The sequence below is a fragment of the Neopsephotus bourkii genome, unplaced genomic scaffold (genome assembly GCF_033783945.1).
Source record: "Neopsephotus bourkii isolate Nb327-2 ecotype Australia unplaced genomic scaffold, CSIRO-AGI_Nbou_v1 NB_1350, whole genome shotgun sequence".
NCBI lineage: Eukaryota > Metazoa > Chordata > Aves > Psittaciformes > Psittacidae > Neopsephotus > Neopsephotus bourkii.
In genome coordinates, this window is record NW_026901829.1 from 1699733 (window position 1) to 1719711 (window position 19979).

At 42.5% G+C, this 19979-nt stretch overlaps 1 protein-coding gene across 3 annotated transcripts; it reads right to left on the reverse strand.

Moving 5' to 3' along the window:
• Window positions 1-182: 182 nt before the first annotated feature.
• On the reverse strand, window positions 183-18439 carry CCDC181 (coiled-coil domain containing 181). Of its 3 annotated transcripts, none has more exons than XM_061366627.1 (6): window positions 18066-18439; window positions 11168-11340; window positions 9668-10642; window positions 7232-7378; window positions 1602-1756; window positions 183-1046 (listed from the first exon to the last, which is right to left on the reverse strand). In XM_061366627.1, the coding sequence occupies exons 2-6, from the start codon at window positions 11315-11317 to the stop codon at window positions 884-886; spliced, it is 1590 nt and encodes a 529-aa protein (XP_061222611.1). In that variant the 5' UTR covers window positions 11318-11340; window positions 18066-18439; the 3' UTR covers window positions 183-883. The 3 variants fall into 3 exon arrangements, with proteins under 3 accessions (XP_061222611.1, XP_061222613.1, XP_061222612.1); XM_061366629.1 differs by lacking the exon at window positions 18066-18439 and adding an exon at window positions 15661-15821; XM_061366628.1 differs by lacking the exon at window positions 18066-18439 and adding an exon at window positions 15006-15135.
• Window positions 18440-19979: the final 1540 nt, after the last annotated feature.

Below are 19979 nucleotides of genomic sequence, written 5' to 3' on the forward strand. Positions count from 1 at the left end.
TTGCTTTGCCATCTACTACAGTACTTCCTGTTACAAAACTTCCAGAAAAAACTTTATATGTGCACAAGTGGAAGAACAATGACAGATCATGAAATGTGTTGGACAGTTGCTCCTCATTTTCCATTAACTTCATGATGTCATGATTGACCTCAGCACTCCCTGAGAAGAGTTCACAATTGAGCTGGGTAAGGTGGTATAATTTATTATAATTAATGTATAGCAAACATGGACATGTATACAAATGATCCAGCTACCTTGATACTGGTAACGGTCATAATTCACACAACCACTTCATTTAATGGGATAGAAAATTACTAACTATGACTCAGAAATAAGTTTCAAAGACTGTTGCACAGTCACCCTCTTAGCCTTCAATGGCCGCTTTCCCTAAACTAAAATAAAATAGTCCTCCAGTCTAGCCAGAATTAACTGGTCAACAGCTCAATAGAAAGTGGTACAAGCAGCAGCATTTTCCAACAGCATAACACCTTGTACAGCCTTCATCACAAGCAGCAGCAAACAACAGTAGTAATCCAGCAAAAAGTCAACATTTCACATAATAGCCTGCATCCAGGAATTCATGGTGGAGTTGAGTATAAAGTGCCTTTTAATGACAGGAATGTGTATTTGCCACCCTAGTATGTAGATTTCATACTCGTTAAGATTTGGGCAAACCAATAAAATCCCTGAGTTATTTACATATAAAAGCAGGCTTTTTCAACAAAATTACAAATAAATAGGTAGTAAAATGTTGTTAGTGAAGATAATTTTTAAACTTGTTTGAAGCTTTAAACACACCACAAAAAGTAGCTGTAAAGAGCAAAAACTCAAGCCATAAAAATTAAAAGATTGCCACCAAGAACTCTGTGCTTACATCAAACTTTCAACTGTAATGATTTGTGAAGCGAAAGGATTTTGGCTCTGAATTAATACAGTGGATGTTCTGCAGCTGTTTTGCTCTTCTGGCTTCTAGTCTAAGCTGTCTCACTCTTTCTTTAGCAGCTAGTTCTTCTGCTCGTTTTTCTTCTCTCTTTCTTTTTAGCCATCTGGGGAGAGAGAAAGAGGTCTAGAAATACTGACAGTTGCAATTCAAGTTTTATGTCATCCATTCGAAGGAGACTTGCCCCCACTTAACTAGAGTCACCTTGCCCTGGAGGATAAACACAGGTGTCATGGCTGAGCCAGTCTATTTCGCCATCCCGTTCTCCAGCTTCTGCCACCCACCTTTGCCTCCCCCTGTTGTTAATTCAACTCACAAACTTAGAGGGAGTTAAAAAACACTCTACTGGATTATCTTTCTGCTTGCTTAATGAGCTGAATCAACCTGAGCCTGACAGGGGAGAAGTGTCTCCCTTTTTCAGCAGAAGTAATTCACTGTTTCAGCTCAGGCTCTGACAAGTTATTTCACAACACAGACCAAACAACATCAAGAAATTGAGGTATTTTTGCTAGGGTTTAAGTTTATGAGGGCATATCCATAAAAAAAGCACCAAACCAAAACAATGAGGACTTCAGCAGTAAAGACATACAATAAAATAACTATGTAGGCTGATAGACTACAAAACTTACAAATACTCTTCCCTAGGAATGACCCTACTCACTCTTTAAAGGCTCTGTTGCATTCCTCTGTTCTTGGAAAAAAGGCAATTCCCTCAGCTTGGCGCCTCAACGTTTCTAACTGTTTCTCTTTCATGTGCTCTTGGTGCTTTTTTTTAAGCCATAATTTGAAGGCTTCTTCTGGATTCCTGTCTTTCTCCTATTAAAAAAAAAAAAAGACACGCACAAGGCTTGTCACTAAATGACTTACAATCACATTATAACATTTTTTTGAACTCTGCTGTTATCTCCCATCCACAAAACATACTTTAGAACCAAAGTAAATCATACTAATCTGGCATGGAACATACACATGAGCAAGAATTCAAAGCTGTATGTTTTAAAAAAATACTGAATTTAGCTTTTCAAGCCCATTGCTGCAAGGCAGAGGAACTTCAGAAGACAGCATCTTCAGGCTTTGGTCAGGTCATGTGCACTAACTGCTTGCCAACAAGGTAAGGAATGCACTTCAAAGGGTTTTCTGGCTGTGATTCGGAGAAAACTCCAGGAACAAACTTGCCAACAAAGTTTTCAAGCTGACAAGCAGGTATTCTTTATTGCGGCGCCAGGAGACACGGGGGATAACTCCTCCTAACGTGTGTCCCCGTATTGCTATACAAGCCATCCTTATATAGTCCCTGGGCATACATACATATTCATGAGGCTACATATGGATTACATCATTTTCCAGAGTTCCCCGCATGCGTACAGAATTGTGGTGGTCTCTGAGGGTCGTTTACTTCTTCCAATAATCTTCATCCATTCTGGCAGCCTTTGAAGCATGCGCAGTAGATGCTCATACCAGTTTAATTGGTTCGTTAGCACCAGAGACATAATAATCCTCCTACTTACCAGTTAAACTGTAGCCCAGCCTGGACACCTGCGGTTCCCAGGTACTCCTTATTCCTGTGTCCTGTTCTTCTAGGCTGTTTTTTCTTAAAGCTATGTCAACTATAATGATTTATCTTGTGAGAATTCTCAGTATGTTCTCTAGCTGTGCTCTCTCTATATATTTTTCTCTATGTATCCTGCACCTCAGTAATTTTCCATTGCTACTGTTACAAAGCCATCAAACTTAACATTACTTAAAGCTACTTCTAAAGAATTCTATATCCCATCTTGTAATTTTGTCCCCCCCTTGTCTCAACTTCCCCCCTTTTTCTATCCTTTTGCAAATTCTTTTGCAACTCTCTTTTCTATATATTACCATTACCATCAAAAGTCTTTTTGAAATAGTTTCCCATTTCTACCTGGTGCTTAATTTCATTTCTTTTCCAGTCTTCATAATTTATCATAGATCGTTTGCAACACCAGAGGGAACATTGTATCATACCACAAGTAATCAATATTGAAACAATTAACACCAGTATTCCTGCAACCAGTTGCCTCAACCAGGAGAGATTGGGTAACCATGAAGTGAACTTTTTCCATATTTCTTCAAAACCCCAGGAGGTGTCACCCATGGCCATTTCATGAAATATCTTAGTTTGTTTCGAAATTTCCTCCAGATTTGTTTCAATTCTGCCACTTTGGTCTATATAGGAACAACAGCTTTCATTGATTATGGAACAAACCCCTCCTTGTGATGCCAATAACATGTCTAGAGCCATTTGGTTTTGTAATACTGTTTTAGACAGGCTGGTTATCTCTTATTCTGCCTGGATTATATAATGTTTTTGCTTTCCATTTCCTCTATAGTTGCTGAGATATTTACAATTGCCTTCTCTAATTTACTTATGCCCAAAGATGGAATTAGCCCTCTTACAAAACTATGAAATGCGGTGTGCCGTTCAATAATAGGGTTAAACCCTCTCTTAATCCGTTTAGCAAAACTTCTAACCCAGGTCCCAGAAGGGTACTTGTCGATAATAGTAAAATTGGGTATTACAGCACCTAAGGTGCATGCCCCCTTCCAGTTGGGGGGTAGAGTCTTATAAGCATTTTTTCCACATAACCAATACCATCCTTTCCCTTTAGGAATGGGCCACCATTGAACTATAATACCATCTATAGTAATAGTATGGTTGCAACTTGAATGGTGACCTACATCTGTGGCATTTAAACAAGCAAAATTTCTTACCCTGGTTTCTGATGTAATACATCTTTGTGCACAGGTATAATATTTATTACCTGGGTTAGGATTAAGTATTCCAAATGTTAACCTTTCCTTCGAATATAGATTGCTAGTGTTCACCCACAAATTTTTTCATGAGACAGTGTTAGAATTGGAACTCCAATTAATGGGAGATCCAGGCTTTCTCCTGATTTAGGCAACTGTGCACACACCCAACAGTCACTACGATTAAAACATTAGTAACATTCTGCACTAATTTTAGGTATAAGTTCTGGTCCCAAGCTTGTGTGCCAGTTATCATATGAGTCCAAATTATGACCGACACAATTTCATACGCAGGGGTACTGAAGGTTCGATCCACCATGTCTTCTCTGGCTCTAGTGCTTTCTTTATTCTTGAATAATGTATCCCAGCAGGTTGTTCCTTTATCTTCACTGCTGTAAAGGTGATCAGTAATATCTGGTACAGTCCGCTCCACTTCTGTAGAGAATCTCCTGAAGATTTTTTAGCATAAACCCAGCCTCCAGATCTGAGAGGGTGAATCAGATAATCCAAATCTCTTGTTCTTGTCCCTACTACTCTCTTATTTATCTCCTCTAATACTTTTCCCAGATTGATCAGAGACTATCGGAGATAGTCTTCCCCCACTTCCTGAAGACTTTCTCCCTTAAACTGGGACTGATATGGTCTTCCATACAAAATTTCAAATGGGCTAACCTCTTCTTTCGACTGAGGTTTAGTTCGAATTCTTAATAGAGCCAGTGGTAAACCTTGGTACTAATATAAATTCATTTTCTGACATATTTTACTAATTTGTTGTTTAATCAGATGGTTCATCTTTTCTACTTGCCCACTGGCCTGAGGCCCATATGGAACATGTAGTTCCCAACCAATTTCTAATTTTTTGCTAATTTCTTGTAACAATTTTGCACTAAAGTGCAGCCTCAGTCAGAAGAAATTGTCTATGGTACCCCCAAATGAGTTTATTCTCTCATTAAATAATATTTTAATCACTTGTTTTGTGTTATTTATCCTACAAGGGAATGCTTCTGGCCAGCCTGAAAAAGTATCCGTTAACACCAACAAATATCGACAACCCCCTTTTTCTTGGTAATTCAGAAAAATCTATTTGCCATTGCTGTCCCTGATAACTTCCTCTACCAGTTGTCTCAATTTGATTTCTATTTTCAGTTTTAGGATTATTCTTAAGACATAGCTGACATTGTTTTGTTACTAATTGAACTGTGGTGTATAGATTCCTTCCTATAATTTGTTTGTCTAAATATTTATGCAAAGAGTTGCTACCCCAATGAGTTTTATTATGTTCTTGACTAGTGGAATCCCTCAGGGGTCAGTGCTGGGACCAGTGCTGTTTAATATTTTCATCAACGACCTGGACAAGGGAACCGAGTGTACTCTCAGCAAGTTTGCTGATGACACTAAACTGGGAGGAGTGGCTGACACACCAGAAGGCTGTGCTGCCATCCAGCGAGACCTGGACAGGCTGGAGAGTTGGGCGGGGAGAAATTTGATGAAATGCAACAAGGGCAAGTGTAGAGTCTTGCATCTGGGGAAGAACAACCCCATGTACCAGTACAGGCTGGGGACTGACCTGCTGGAAAGTAGCGAAGGGGAAAGGGACCTGGGGGTCCTGGTGGATAGGAGGATGAACATGAGCCAGCAATGTGCCCTTGTGGCCAAGAGGGCAAATGGCATCCTGGGGTGCATTAGAAAGGGTGTGGTTAGTAGGTCAAGAGAGGTTCTCCTCCCCCTCTATTCTGCCTTGGTTAGGCCGCATCTGGAATACTGTGTCCAGCTCTGGGCCCCTCAGTTCAAGAAGGACAAGGAATTGCTTGAAAGAGTCCAGCGCAGAGCCACAAAGATGATTAAGGGAGTGAAGCACCTCCCTTATGAGGAGAGGCTGAAGGAGCTGGGTCTCTTCAGCTTGGAGGAGAGGAGACTGAGGGGTGACCTCATCAGTGTTTACAAATATGTAACGGGTGGGTGTCAGGATGATGGAGCTAGGCTTTTTTCAGTGATATCCAGTGATAGGACAAGGGGCAGTGGGTATAAACTGGAGCATAGAAGGTTCCACATTAACATCAGGAAGATCTTCTTTACTGTGAGAGTGACAGAGCACTGGAACAGGTTGCCCAGAGGGGTTGTGGAGTCTCCCACGTTGGAGATATTCAAGGCCCGCCTGGACAAGTTCCTGTGTGATGTACTGTAGGTTACCCTGCTCTTGCAGGGGGGTTGGACCAGATGATCTCTTGAGGTCCCTTCCAACCCTTTGGATTCTGTGACTCTTCCTGAACTAACTTCCAGAGCTGGTTATAGGGGATTACAATTCACCCATTAGGTATTTGAGCCCAATTCTCTTTATTTTCCTGTCCCTTTAGATCTTCAATCAGTTTTTTATCTTCTTTTGAATACCTAGGTTTAGATTTTTCAATTGTTAGTTTGCCATCAGGGATTAAGGACATGATTTGAAATTGTTCAGCTGCTCGTTTGGTTTCAAAATTGGCCAAATTATTTTCAATTTCCTGATCAGAGCCACCTTGCTGATGTCCTTTACAGTACATAATAGCTACTTCTTCAGGTAGCTGAACAGCTTCCAGTAATTGTAGAATTTCTGTAGCATGTTTAATCTGTTTCCCTTATGTTTCAAAAGTCCACATTCTTTCCAGATAGCACCATGTGCATGGATCACACCAAATGTGTATTTAGAATCAGTCCAAATATTTATCCTTTTATCTTTAGCCTATTCCAGGGCTCTCGTTAATGCTATTATTTCTGCCTTCTGGGCAGAAGTGTTCGCAGGTAAAGGTTTAGCTTCTATTACCTGTGTAGTGGTGGTAATGGCATATTCTGCCTTTTGTTCACCATTTTTCATGAAGCTACTACCATCAGTAAACCAAGAATCAGCATCTTCCAGAGGTTTTTCTTTCAAGTCTGGTTGGCTCGAATATATAGTCTCTATGGTGGTCAAGCAGTCGTGTGTTAGTGGTTCTGTCAATTGTTTCTGCAGAAAGGATGCTGGATTCATAACGTTAGTGACCACAATTTCTATATCATCCTGTTCTATAATGGTGGCCTGGTATTTAAAAAAAACATGAAGGAGATACCCAGTGGGCTCCTTTCTGCTCCAGGACTGCTGATACCACATGGGACACTAGTACAGTAATCTTTTTTTACTTAAAGCTACTCCTAAAGATTTCTATATCCCATCTTGTAATTTTGTGCCCCCCCCCATCTCAGCTGGTTGTTCACTGCAGGGTTCAATCAAGTCATTGTCCCAATAAAAAGGAGCATCTGTCTCCTGTGATTTTACAGCTATGGAATCCAATACTGGCTTCTATGATGCAAGCCACTCTGCCAAGCAGAACAATCCTAAACATGCAAGTCAATCTAGCTCTTCACCAAAATCAATGTAATAAAAACATTTCCTATCACTGTATATTTGCATATACTTAGCTAAGAACAGATTCTAAGGCTTAGAATCTGATTTTCCTATTTAACAAGAGCACTACAGCTCCCAGTTCTATTTTAGGGAGGTCTTACTCTGCTGTTCAAGTCTTCTAGCTCCTTTGCACGACGAATCCGCTTTTCTTCTTGCACTTGTTCTTTCTTCTTCTGTAACCAAGCTTTAAAAACCATCTCATTATCTCTTCTCTTCTGTTCTTCTTGTTCCCTTTTCTTTTCTTCTTCCTTAAATGGAATGAAGAGTGAATAAACTTAGTTTTTAAGAGAATCAATCTTCAAAGACTTTCACAGACAATAAATAAGCCATCTGAATTATATGAGAGACACAAAAGTACTGATGAAACTGGAATAATCAAAGATTGCATCATAGTTGATACTACTTCTAGGAAGAAAAGAGTTTGACCACTTCTATGGTTCATGTTACATTCAGATACTGTCTAACCCTTTTTGTGATTACCTCCATTTCCATGATACATCTCAACTCACAGACATCTCTTAATAGCAATGGATGAAGACTTTTAAAATTAAACCTGTCCAAGAGCTCTGATTGGCTTAAAATCAGTTTCAACTGATGAGTTTTGAAAATGAATGCGGCTCCCAGTCTTGACAGGTGGGTACACTAAACCCTAAAGGATATTTAACTACCTATGGACTACAGACTACTACCTTACAAATATGGAGCATTTTCTGGACATGACATTGTAATGTATTTACTTACAGAGTATTAATAGCTTAACACCTTTTCCAAGTTTACAAAATGAACTGATTTTTACAAAACTGAGAAAAGTTTTTTTTTATTATTAATCACATTTTAGCCAATTACAAGTATCTACAAGGAAGAGAAAGGTTTTCAGACTGCACTTCAGAAAGCTGGTTAGGACATTTTACCAGATTGTAACTCTCTTCCTTTGATAAAAAAGCTACAATACCCACTCATTTCAATAATCATAGAAACCTGTTCTTCTTGCAAATAGATGATATTCCTCCCATCTACTTTCACACTAGCCTTCAAACTTGTAATTTGAAATTTACTGAAATGAAAGAAACTCCACCAAAATGAAGCAGATGGATTTATGTCAAGAAATGTTTCATGCCTGTGAAATCCATCACTGAATGGAAGAACTCCATTCAAAAATGAAGAAATAAGGTAATACATTCTTACCTTTTCATAAGTCAGCCAGCAGAGGAAGAGATTTAACACACACTGTTAGGAAAATAACCCTCCCTGCCTCTACAACACTACCTTTTACTTTAAATATGCAGAGTATGGTGTCAAGAGATCCAGTCTTGTGGTACAAAGCAAACCCATCAGTAACTCTTCCCATTTCATACCCCTTGTTACTGAGCTAAGCCTCAGCCTCAAATAAACCAGGCTAGGCCCATTTCCACAGATGACAGAAAGCAACCTGTAAAGCTACTGAGCCAGATTACTTAGAACATTATGGCACAGAAAAATGGTAGCTGCTTCATGCTCTTTTTTGCAGAGCAACATACATAGCAAGCTAATATTTAGTAATCGTATCATCATAATGCAAAGTGAAGAAAAACATCTAAGATTTTAAAATACTTGGTAAAGATTTCTGAGGTTCCTGTTACAGCTGTCAAAGGCTGGCTCTATTAAATATGTTTTTCTGAATAAGGTGCTGAGAAAGATCTAAAAAGGTGGATTTTCTTCCCCAGCAATACATAAGATACTGATTTGATTTTCTAAATTTTTTTTTTTTTAATTACTGCCCTTTATAGATACAAGAAGAATAACCTCAGTACTGGCAACATTTTCTTCTTTTTGTCGTCTCTGTAGTTCCCAGATAAAACCAAATAAGAAGCAAAAGTAGTATTAATTAACAGAGAAAGGGAAAAAAAACCTACTTTGCCACAAACTCATCTGAGAAAACTTACTACAATGCTCACCTATGCAAAACCTTTACAGGAAGGAAAGTATCCAGTTATATAATTAGTCAGTGTGACTTCACCTGCATGCATCTTATTGCAGGCATACCACTTTTGAAGTCAGCTCTATCTTGACACATGTTAAACACACTGCTCTTTGTTTGTAGTTCTCATGGTCATTCTCTTGTGAAGATCTCATTTTAAGACTGAACACTCTCCCATATGATAATTGCCTATTACATACTTCATGAGCACCCAAATGTGCACCTGCATTACTTTGGTTAATGTTAACTTCCTGCACTGCAGTGTAATCTGTGGAGATGTGATACCATGGGATATGTCACAGTAAACAGTGGGCATGAAATGGAACCTAGGTAGAAAGAGAGTCAATAAGCAAAAGCAGTAAGTACAATATAGCAGAAGGCCTATTTATGAAGGATGTAGTAAATAAATACTTAATTTCTCTTGTGAGCAAGACATGATCCTATGCCACTCTGTGGGGTTTTTCTTTTCATCTAAGGAAAAGACTTTTGATAGATTCCTTACAAACTCCAGAGAATAATAATTCTAAAGCAAGGGAACAGGATAGTCACTGTGATCTATTTATTGCCTCTGTATCTTTACCTCTTTCTTCAGTTTTTCCTTCCTTTGTTCTAACTGTTTCCGCAATTCTTTTTGTCTGGGAGAAAGACAGTAAGTGGAGCTTCTCACAGGCATGTTGGCAGACTGCACCCTCTGCGGAGTCTTCCGTTTTCCCAGGCCTCTAGAAGCACTGATGGCAGAATTTGGACGATGCTTCAGGTTAGATGGAGGCTTTGGGAAAAACACACAGTCATCTCCACCAGGAGAAAAAGCATGTGCTCCTGGTCCTTCTGGAGGTACTTTCTTCATTTGAGAAGCAGCACCAAGACTACAGGGTGAAGATTTTGGAGACATGTGTTGAGTTTCAATATCAGTAAAAGAAACACTTATTGGGGGCAAAATGCCCTGGCTTTCAATATCACGTAAACTTAAGAGTTCAAACTTCCCACCTTTTTCCACTAGGATTTTACCATCCTTCTTTTCATTGTTCTTGTCAGCATGTGGTGAAAGTGATGTGCTTTCCTGTCCCATTTCATTAGAAATACACAACTGAGACAGCCTATTTGAAACATCATCTCCTTTTGCAGAGTCAGTTTTACAAATTTCAACATCTTCTAGAGCAGGAACTTCAAGATCCACCAACTTATCCTTAAATTTTAATTTCCGTTCTCTGTTCTGATCCACAGGAGCCTGATTCTCCAGCAGTTTGTTGGCTTGTTCAATCTTTTCCAAGATGTAACGCTTTAGTTCTTCATCCTCTTCTTCATCCAGTTCCTGCTGGTTTTCCAGCTTGGATTCCTGGATAGAGCTTTCACTGTCAGTATCAGATACATGATCCCCCTGGTTAACATCAAATCTGGATTCCAAACTTTCTTCATTGGAGGGTCTTACTTTCACATTTACATCTGCCTCTGAAAGCTGATCTGGATTTTCTTCCATTTCCTCATTGTCTTCCTCAAAGCTATCCACACCTTTAACAATTTGTGCTTCAGTATCCTCTTCACTTTTTTCAGGATTCTAAAACAAAAATCAAACAACTATTCTCCCAACAAAGAACAGTACCAGAGAAAGAGAAAAGAAATAGTGAGAGAGAAGAGCACTACTAATGACCCTAAATCTAAAACAGGCTGTCAAATAGTGCATGTCATAACTAATAGCTTTTTTGGCATTAACAACCCTCTTGCAGTTCCTCCATGCACAAAATTTAACTAAGCATGGCTTGCACAGTGATCAGTGACACCACAAAAACAGAATGTGTAACAGAATGTGTGTTGCACAAACATGAAAAGGAATGCAAAAGTACTTCTGAAATAAGCATATTCTTTTCAAGGAATACTGAATTTTCTGGTTTAAAGCAATTATAACCGAACTAACCAGTTCACTGAACTGGTTTTCACTATAATACAAATAGCTTTCTCTGTCAAAATCCAGTGAATGTACCTACACATTTCAAGCCATATTCAATTTTGTGCTTATGATTTCAAATATTACTCAACTTTGTATTCTAAATAAGTAGCATATAATTTAGCATTTAACAAATACCTCTCTTTCATGAAGGTTTTCTTCTTCTTCAGCTTCTTCTTCTTCATTAGTTAGCCATTCAGGGTCTTTTTCAAAATCATCGTCATATTCTACACCTCCTGTTAAATCACCCATATGCGTTGGACCTCCTTGGTCTTCATTTTCACTCATTTTGGTGATGTGTTAGAGTAACACTATAAAAAGGAGAGCAGGAAAGAGTTGTTTTAAAACTCTGGTGACACACAAATATAGGACATCAATATCTCTTATGGCACTCACATCAAACTTGTGAGCAGTATCAATACAACCATGCTAGACCATGCCACAGAACCTCAGGACTACGGATCACTAATGGTTTATAAACATGAATGGTTTTCGCCTTTCCAGCTCCAACTATGAGGGGAAGATTTCAGTCAAAGCAAACCAAGGTGACTTAACTCGATGTCTTGCAGTAAGTCTCTGAGAGGTAAAACTAGAACTCATGACCTCGACTGTAGCCTCGTGCTTGGACCAAGAAGCTCCTATTTTATGTTTGGTAAAACATTAAAAGTACAAACATAGTTAAGATTACTAAGAGCTTTCATTGCTCCCAGGTATGTTTTACATTTTTGTTTTATATTTGCCTGGCCCATTTTCCTTTAAAGAAGTCTCAACTTGTTTAAAGTCACATTGCAAAAAACTGAGATGCACAAGTCCTAGAAGATCCATGCTATGCCTTAGCGTAGATCAAATTATCAAAAAGCTTCTCATAGAATCATAGAATAGCTAGGGTTGGAAAGGACCTTAAGGACATCAAATTCCAACCCCCCTGCCATGGGCAGGGACACCTCACACTAAACCATATCACCCAAGGCCTCGTCCAACCTGGCCTTGAACACTGCCAGGGATGAAGCATTCACAACCTCCCTGGGCAACCCATTCCACTGCCTCACCACCCTAACAGGAAAGAATTTCCTCCTTATATCCAATCTAAACTTCCCCTCTTTAAGTTTGAACCCATTACCCCTTGTCCTATCACTACAGTCCCTAATGAAGAGTCCATACCCAGCATCCCTATAGGCCCCCTTCAGATACTGGAAGGCTGCTATGAGGTCTCCACACAGCCTTCTCTTCTCCAGGCTGAACAGCCCCAACTTTCTCAGCCTGTCTTCATATGGGAGGTGCTCCAGTCCCCTGATCATCTCGTGGCCCTCCTCTGGGCTTGTTCCAACAGATCCATGTCCTTTTTATGTTGAGGACACCAGAACTGCACACAATGCTCCAAGTGAGGTCTCACGAGAGCAGAGGGGCAGGATCACCCCCTTTGACCTGCTGGTCACACTCCTTTTGATGCAGCCCAGGATACAGTTGGCTTTCTGGGCTGCGAGCTCACACCAAAGCCAGCTCATGTTCATTTTGTCACTGACCAGCACGCCCAAGTCCTTCTCTGCAGGCCTGCTCTGAATCTCTTCTCTGCCCAGCCTGTAGCTGTGCCTGGGATTGCTCCGACCCAGGTGTAGGACCTTGCACTTGGGATGGTTAAACTTCATGAGGTTGGCATCAGCCCACCTCACAAGTGTGTCAAGGTCCCTCTGGATGGCATTCCTTCCCTCCAGCGTATCAACCAAACCACACAGCTTGGTGTCATCGGCAAACATGAGAAGACGTTCATTGATAGTTCTCTTGCTAGAAACTTCTACTAGAGTGGCTGAATGTTTACAAGTAGCTATCTTTCAAACCTATTAGCTCCACTAGTATTAGGGGTAAAGTTACACAGACACCAATTGAGAATACTGGGCAAACGATTCAGTTCTGGTTTGAATTTATGAGGAAGACAACAATGGAAAATTCTCATTAGCCAGTTAATCAGGCTGGATATAGTCACAACCATGACAAAACTGGAGATGAACCACTATAAGGACTGAATATTTTAAGCAATCTTTGGACTGCATAGCACACAGGTGCCAACAGCTCCTGAAGGACTGCTTCAATGCTGGTACTCAGGACTCCAGGCTGACTGCCTGAAACCCCTGGGCTTAGGGGTTCACTCAACAGAAAGCATATGTCTCCATCTGATACACAAAAGGGTTAAAAGCTGATGTGGAGACACACATCAGCTGAGAGAGATGATTCTGCCCTTTTTACAGCTTTAGCCACTCATCATTCCTTCCCGAATTTATTAATGTTTACAAAAACAAGACAAAAGAAGGAAACGTTGATTATTCAAAATTTCCTATTCTCTTTGTACTCTCTGCTGTAGGCTGGGAGGTGTCACTTCTAAGTGTCTCTAGTAGGACAAATCTGTGTCACTTACAACGTACTAAAAGATCATGTTCTATGCATTAACATACTGCAACACAAGATGTTTGAGTTAGCTCTGACCCTGGACTGAAACAGCAAGACAGCTCTACATGTGTTAACCACCTGCCCTTGCAGACAAGACCTGGACTTCCCAACCTGCCTCAGATTTTGTAATACATTTTGTAAAAATCCTTCCATCCAGATGATGCTGCTGAAATTCCTTCAAGCTTTTAAATTCTGATGACCATCTCCTAAATTCTTGTTTATTCTCAGGAAGAGCAGCTCCACTTCTTAAAACTTTCATGCTCGTCAAGAGCACTGCTCTTTTGGACCTCAAACTTTAGCCAAGATTTGTTTAAAAGTGAAAAAAAGACGGCAATTAAGCTGGGCACTTCTGTTGCAAACTTCATATAGAAACTTTACAAAACTCTTCTCTTTTCGATCCACATTTTGTCCAAGAAAATCTGGAAAATTTTGCTCCTAATTCCCTTCTTTTTAGTCACCACTTGCCATGACCATTATTCAATTAATCACACTACATTTCTCCAAGTTTAAATTTTGTTCAAACAAGTTGTGATTTTTGCCGGGAAATGCCCCTTCCCTTACCTGGGCTTGGGTGGACATGTACCTGGGGTCTTAATGGAGATTACCTTGCTCTAGTACATATTCAGCACAAAAGAGCCATTTCTCTTTTAACTTCATCATGATGGGCAACAGGCACAAAAGCTAGAAAGCTGAATTGTGCCATTAACAAAACATGTTCATTCAGCGATGACACAAATACTGAAAACTGTTCAATGTGTTTAGGATATGTATAATAAAGGGGAACAGCATAAAAATCAGCTTCTTTTATTGTAACATAAAGTCACAGCTGAAGAGATAATTTCAAGTTAATGACCTTGTTTCAGAAAATCCTGAATCAGGTACTATTCTGTTTAGAGTCTAATGAAGTAAGGATTAAAGGGCTTCAGTTTTAAGAGAGACCAAAAGTATGCAGAAAATCTCAAGTCTTCATTTTCACTGTTTCAGTTCTAACTGGGTGTGTGACTGTTCTGCAAAGCTCAGTAACACCTCTACATGGGTATATTCAGCCACAGGCTAGGCACAGTTACAAGGGGACACAGTGATGGTGTTTTGTTGTTTTGCCCCTTTGTACCAAAACACACGTTTATACAGACTCAGAAACCCGAACCCAACTCCGTTTTGGTGGGGAAGGCCCAGAAGCACCCGGCTCCGCGCATCAGTGGGGGTGCCTTCTGCTGCGACTGGCAACCTTCGGCAGCCCCTCACCGCCATGACCACCGACACCAGCAAGCAGGCGAAGCAGCCCTTCGCCGGGCTGTAACGCATGAGGGCCGGCCGTGTGCACCTCCCACGGCGGGGCCGCCCCGCTCCCAGCCGGCAGGTGCTCCCCGGGATTACCTGCTCCCCGACACTGCGGCTTGGCCGTGTCCCGCCGCTGTCCCCACCCCGGCCCGGGGGACGAGCCACCTTCCACCGCCCGGCTGAAGGCCAGGCCCGGCCCGCCCCGTCGGTGCGCCCGGCGGCGTTGCTATGGCAGCAGCTCAGCCCAGCTCACCTTCTCGCAGCAACGGTCACCGCCGATGGTGGCCCCCGAGGACCAAACCCCGCCCGCACCTTTGCCCTGCCTCCGGCGGAGAGGCGGCGGCGCCGAGCAAGAGCGCGCTCGCGAAGCGGCACCGCCGCCCGTTGCCGTGGAGACGGGCCCCCGCGCCGCGCCCCGCCCCGCCCCGCTTTGTGTGTGTAAGCATATGTGTATGTAAGACTGTGTGTATGTAAGACTGTGTGTATGTAAGACTGTGTGTATGTAAGACTGTGTGTATGTAAGACTGTGTGTATGTAAGACTGTGTGTATGTATGCATCTGCCTATCTGGGTGCGTATGTGTATGTGGATGCGTGTGTCCCCCCCACCATTTCCGTGACCAAGCACTTGGGAGCAGCCCAGGTGCCGGCAGTTTCTGTGTTGTATTATTCATGCTCCGGCTGGTGAGCAGCGATCTGATCAAACCAAGAGCTATCAGTGTCAAACTTTGAGCTTTTGTTAATAAAGACAGCACCGCAAGTATAAAGAGCCAACACTCTGCATTCATCAAGCCTTGCTCCTAGAGCTCTGAATGTGAAAAGAAGAAAGAAAGAAAAAGAAACAACTCACAAACAAACAAAAAACCAACCCCAAAATCCCACACCAGGAAAAGCACTCCGAATTAATTACCTTCTGGAAAAAATGCCACCAAAACCCATCAGAGGGCTCAGGCTCCTCAGCAGAGCTGCAGGGGAAGGTGGCATACTGCAGCCACCACTATGGAGGAGCAAACAGCCCACAGGTTGTTGTGCTGTGCCCCTGTGGTTAGCAGGCCCCACAACAAGCTGTGTTACTTGCTCTGGAGCCCACGCAGGGCTGGACTATGTGGCAGAGGCCCTTCTGTGAAACACTGGCTGTGGTAGCACCAGCCCCCAGCTGCCATTGCTGCAGCTGGTCAGGGCTGTGCAGGGGGCTGGACTGTGCTGCCCGGCCCCATAGAAGTGATAGTGGTATTTGAACAGCTGGTTAAACACACTGATCTCTTCTGAGGCTCCCGATAAACGTGGCTGTTGGTGTCGCCACCAGTCACCAGAGAGCCACTGTCTCAACCCCCCGAGGTGTGGCTCAAGGGGAAGCAGGTACCCTTGCTTGGTAGGCAAAAATAAGCCATTTCCAACTCTCAGCTCACCCAAACCGCCACCTGCAGCACCAGCACAAGACCAAGGTATAAACCTCCCAGTGTACAAGGGGCCCCCCAGCCCAGTGAGGGCAGCTCCTAGCAAGGGGAAGCGGCCCCGCTGCCAGCAGCTGTATGGGGTGACCAAGGCTCGTGCAATGCTGTGCAGTGCTCTCTAGCACTGTGTTTTGGGCCATGACCCTCCTCACACCTCAGGCCCACCATGGGTTACCCCCCAGGGTGGAGGGAGGTGGCTGTCCTCTCTGGCAACACTAACATGGCAGCCGTCACCTGGACCCTCATACAGCTGCAGCCGCCAGTTTGAATACACCACCCCAGCAAAGTGAGGGATGACAGCCTGCAAGTGCACCAGAAGGCCACACAGCTCAGAGGGCAACACAGCCCCTGCACTGAAGGGTTAATGCTAATGAAAGAAAATCTGGGCAGAAAACAGGCATGAATAAATTTAGCCAGGGCTTTGATAACTTTCAGAGTAGTGCGGGTACAGTTACCCTTTCATTCAAAGCCACGTGGGGTAGAAAACCTAAACCCCTTCAGGGCAGGGTTCAGGAGGTCTCTGAAGACATTTGTCATCATAAGCCACATGACACAGAAGGAGATTGGACTCCATGACCCCACAGTTTCTGCTAATCCTACACCATACAGTGAGAAAGAGAAATGGTTTCTAACATTGTTTTCAGTGGGCTGAAAGGAATAGATACAGATAATCAGGAAGGGCTTCTGATATCTACCTGAGCTAACACTCAGGTACCTGCTTTGGCAATGGTTCCTGCTTGTACCTGGAAAAACTTCAACTACTGACCTTACCCAGGGTCATGCAGTTATCCTGCTCTTGAAGACAATATGCTGGACTTCTGATATTCCATATTTCACAGATGGGTGGCTTTGGTAAGTTCACAGCAGACTAAAATAGAGAGAACTGGGCACAATACCAAAGAATTTTGCTCTGCTTTTATTGTAAGACTGTCCTTCATCTTACAAGCCAGTGCTACCCCTTTCATTCACAAGAGATGTTTTATTCAATTGATTACAAGTCAGGATTAGATCCCACTGTTCGAAGATCAAGCTGTGATGCTTGATAATGATAATTTAATGATATTTTAAGGTCAGTCTAAATTAATGCATGCATTCATTAATCCATATGTCATTAAGTTTAGATTTTCAGATGTTCCCATCTGTGGGTGAGCTACAGAACATGGTAATGAAAAAACGCAGTGGAAACAACAGCTAGGCAATGCAGGTCTCCAAGGACAGGCCAAGCAACACAGGGCTCCAAGGACAGGTCCCAGCATGTTGCTTGCTCTTTTCCGTGTCACTAATGCATTAGACACTGTGTGCAAGGAACACTGATTCATGCACAGCGAGTATGTTTGACAGAGAAAGGCTGCATAACACCTCGAGAACAATGTTAAACAAGCACCCTTTTGTGTGTTGTATAAGGAACAGTTGACTCTGAAGAGTCACTGAGAATAAGGTCCAGAGCCCCCAGTCTCCTGCCCCTGCCATAACCAAAGTCCTTCTTTCCTTCCCAGTTACTTGGCTATGATCACACCAATAAAGAAGATAACGTAATCACTTCTGCAGAGCCCTTCCCTTTCCCTGAGAGCACTGCTGGCTGTTTCACACACACATGCAGCCACAGCACGGTTCAGTGTAACCCTGACATGCCTTGGTGGGCTGTCACCACCAGTGCTATTCCAGAGGGACAGCAGCGAGTACTGCTCCTGAAACAGCAGCCCCTATCAACTCTTACTATTCCTCACCTTTTGGACAGAACAAACCCACCACCTGGCCTCCCCCACTAACAATGATTCTAAAGCCCCAAAACTATACCACATCTTAATAGCCTCATAGCAAGCCTGGTGCAGGACACGCAAGATTCAGTGGTAACACTCACCTCCAGCAGCCCCCAGCATCAACTGCAACAAAGAAACAGTTACAGCATCCCAGGCAGACACCCCAGACCTGTGGGTAGTCTTTACCTCACCTCCATCAAGCCTCTTGACAGCAGCTGGGTGTCCCTTTTCAGATCTCTCAGCTGTACACGATGCGGCAGGATGCAATGGGAGGAGCAAGGAAGATTGCTTGTTCACGTGGACCTGCTGTGTTTGCAGGCAAGAGCAGCTTCAGGATTCTTGTCACAGCACCTTTCACCAGCACCAGAGACATTAATCCACCTTGAAGGGTAATGCTATACCTGTATGAACTACTGGTTACCTTCCTGTTGTACATAAGCAGAGAGTTTAATTCTCCACACTCTCAAAGAAGCTCATCTCTGCACAGTTGCCAACTGTGCTGTTCTCATCTCCTGCATTCGCCCACGGAAGGCAGATGAATGAAATTCAGAGTAAGCCTGACATGCTGACAGTCCTATCACTCCTGCCCCAGCAGTAAGGCACTCAAGGAAACACATGTAAGAAAGGTGCTCCTTCCTCCCCAGACTACCCATTTTCTCTTGTTTTTGGTGTTGTCTACTACTACCCACACCGAACTACATCAAACTGGCAGTAGAAATTCAGAGACCGTTTTGCCATCCAACCCAGCCTGTACATGCCATCTCTTCTAGAAGCACAAGACAGGGAGCGCTTTCCAAGGCAGTGCAGGTGTGCCAGGATCAAGATTTTACAACATTTCTTCCTTAAAGCCTCAATTTTCTAATTGGGTCAACATAAATATAAAGGTCCTCCTGCACAGCAAACCTACACCTGCTTTCACTTACAACACTCTGCATCAGTGAGCAATCTTCACCCTCAGTGGGCCAGTCTGCACTAGAACTATGGAGTGTTTCTGAACTGCTCAGCAATTAAGGATCCTTCATGCAGGACACTTGCAGAGAGTTCTGCAAAACTATACAAACCCGCCTGCAATTACCAGCTTCTTGAAAACTTGCTTCTTTTTGCATGTTTTCACCTGTATTACTTTTAACTCGTTGTAACAACAGTGCTCAGACCAACCTGCAGCAGCAGCACTGTGGATTAGCAAGGTATCAAAACACAAAACAAACACTGGCTACACAGGGTATGTCAGGATAATTTTATTTAATAAAAATAGTTATACAATTAGAAACAACAATGTCAACATGTTTACAGTATTTTGTAGGCATCAGTAACTGTGTAAAGCTCCAGTCAGGCTCTAATAGTCACCTCATCACCACAGCAACAGCACAGGAACCTGAACAACGTCCAGGTGTGGCTTCCACACATTAACAGGCCTGAAGACATACACAGCACAACATGCCTCTCTATTGAAGTTGCCAGTTTCATTGCTTTGGTAGAAAAATCACTGTTATTGCTGTAGTTCATTAGTTAATTTTTGAGTTGCCTTTAAAGAGTTTTGTTCTCTGTATGAAAAACTTCATTGAAATTGACTGCTTCTTTTGGTCACTTGACACGAGTGCTGTATACCCATTCCTCGTGCCTTGCTGCAACTGTCATCAGGCCAAGGAACTCAAAGGACAGGATATGCACATACTGCCCCTTCCCAGGACAGCTCACCAGCTAGAATTTCAGATTTTATTTTAAAAACAAAAAATGGTAAAGAAAGGAATATATACATGGGTGGCTTCAAGTTTCAATTTCAGGATAAGGCAGTTATGCTTACATGTGTAAATGCCAGTACAGCCAAACCCCTCTTTAGAGGGTTGCTTTAGGAAGCAGGCTGCAAACAGGGGGAAGCTTTGGGGAGTGGGTTCCCCTAAGCAGCAGGCCTGAAAGGCCTCCCCAGACCCCAAGCAGCACATTCTAACCATATTAATCATGCACCTGGCATGGTAAAGGGTGAGGCTCACAAAAGTGTTAAGAAAGGCTGTATG

Coding starts and splice junctions, on each gene's coding strand:
- CCDC181 (XM_061366627.1), bottom strand. CDS start 11,317: ATGAGTGAAAATGAAGACCAAGGAGGTCCAACGCATATGGGTGATTTA. Junction 7,379..9,667: donor AGGAAAAACTGAAGAAAGAG/GTAAAGATACAG, acceptor ATTCCATTTAAG/GAAGAAGAAAAGAAAAGGGA. Junction 1,757..7,231: donor TAGAAGACTTGAACAGCAGA/GTAAGACCTCCC, acceptor TTTTTTTAATAG/GAGAAAGACAGGAATCCAGA.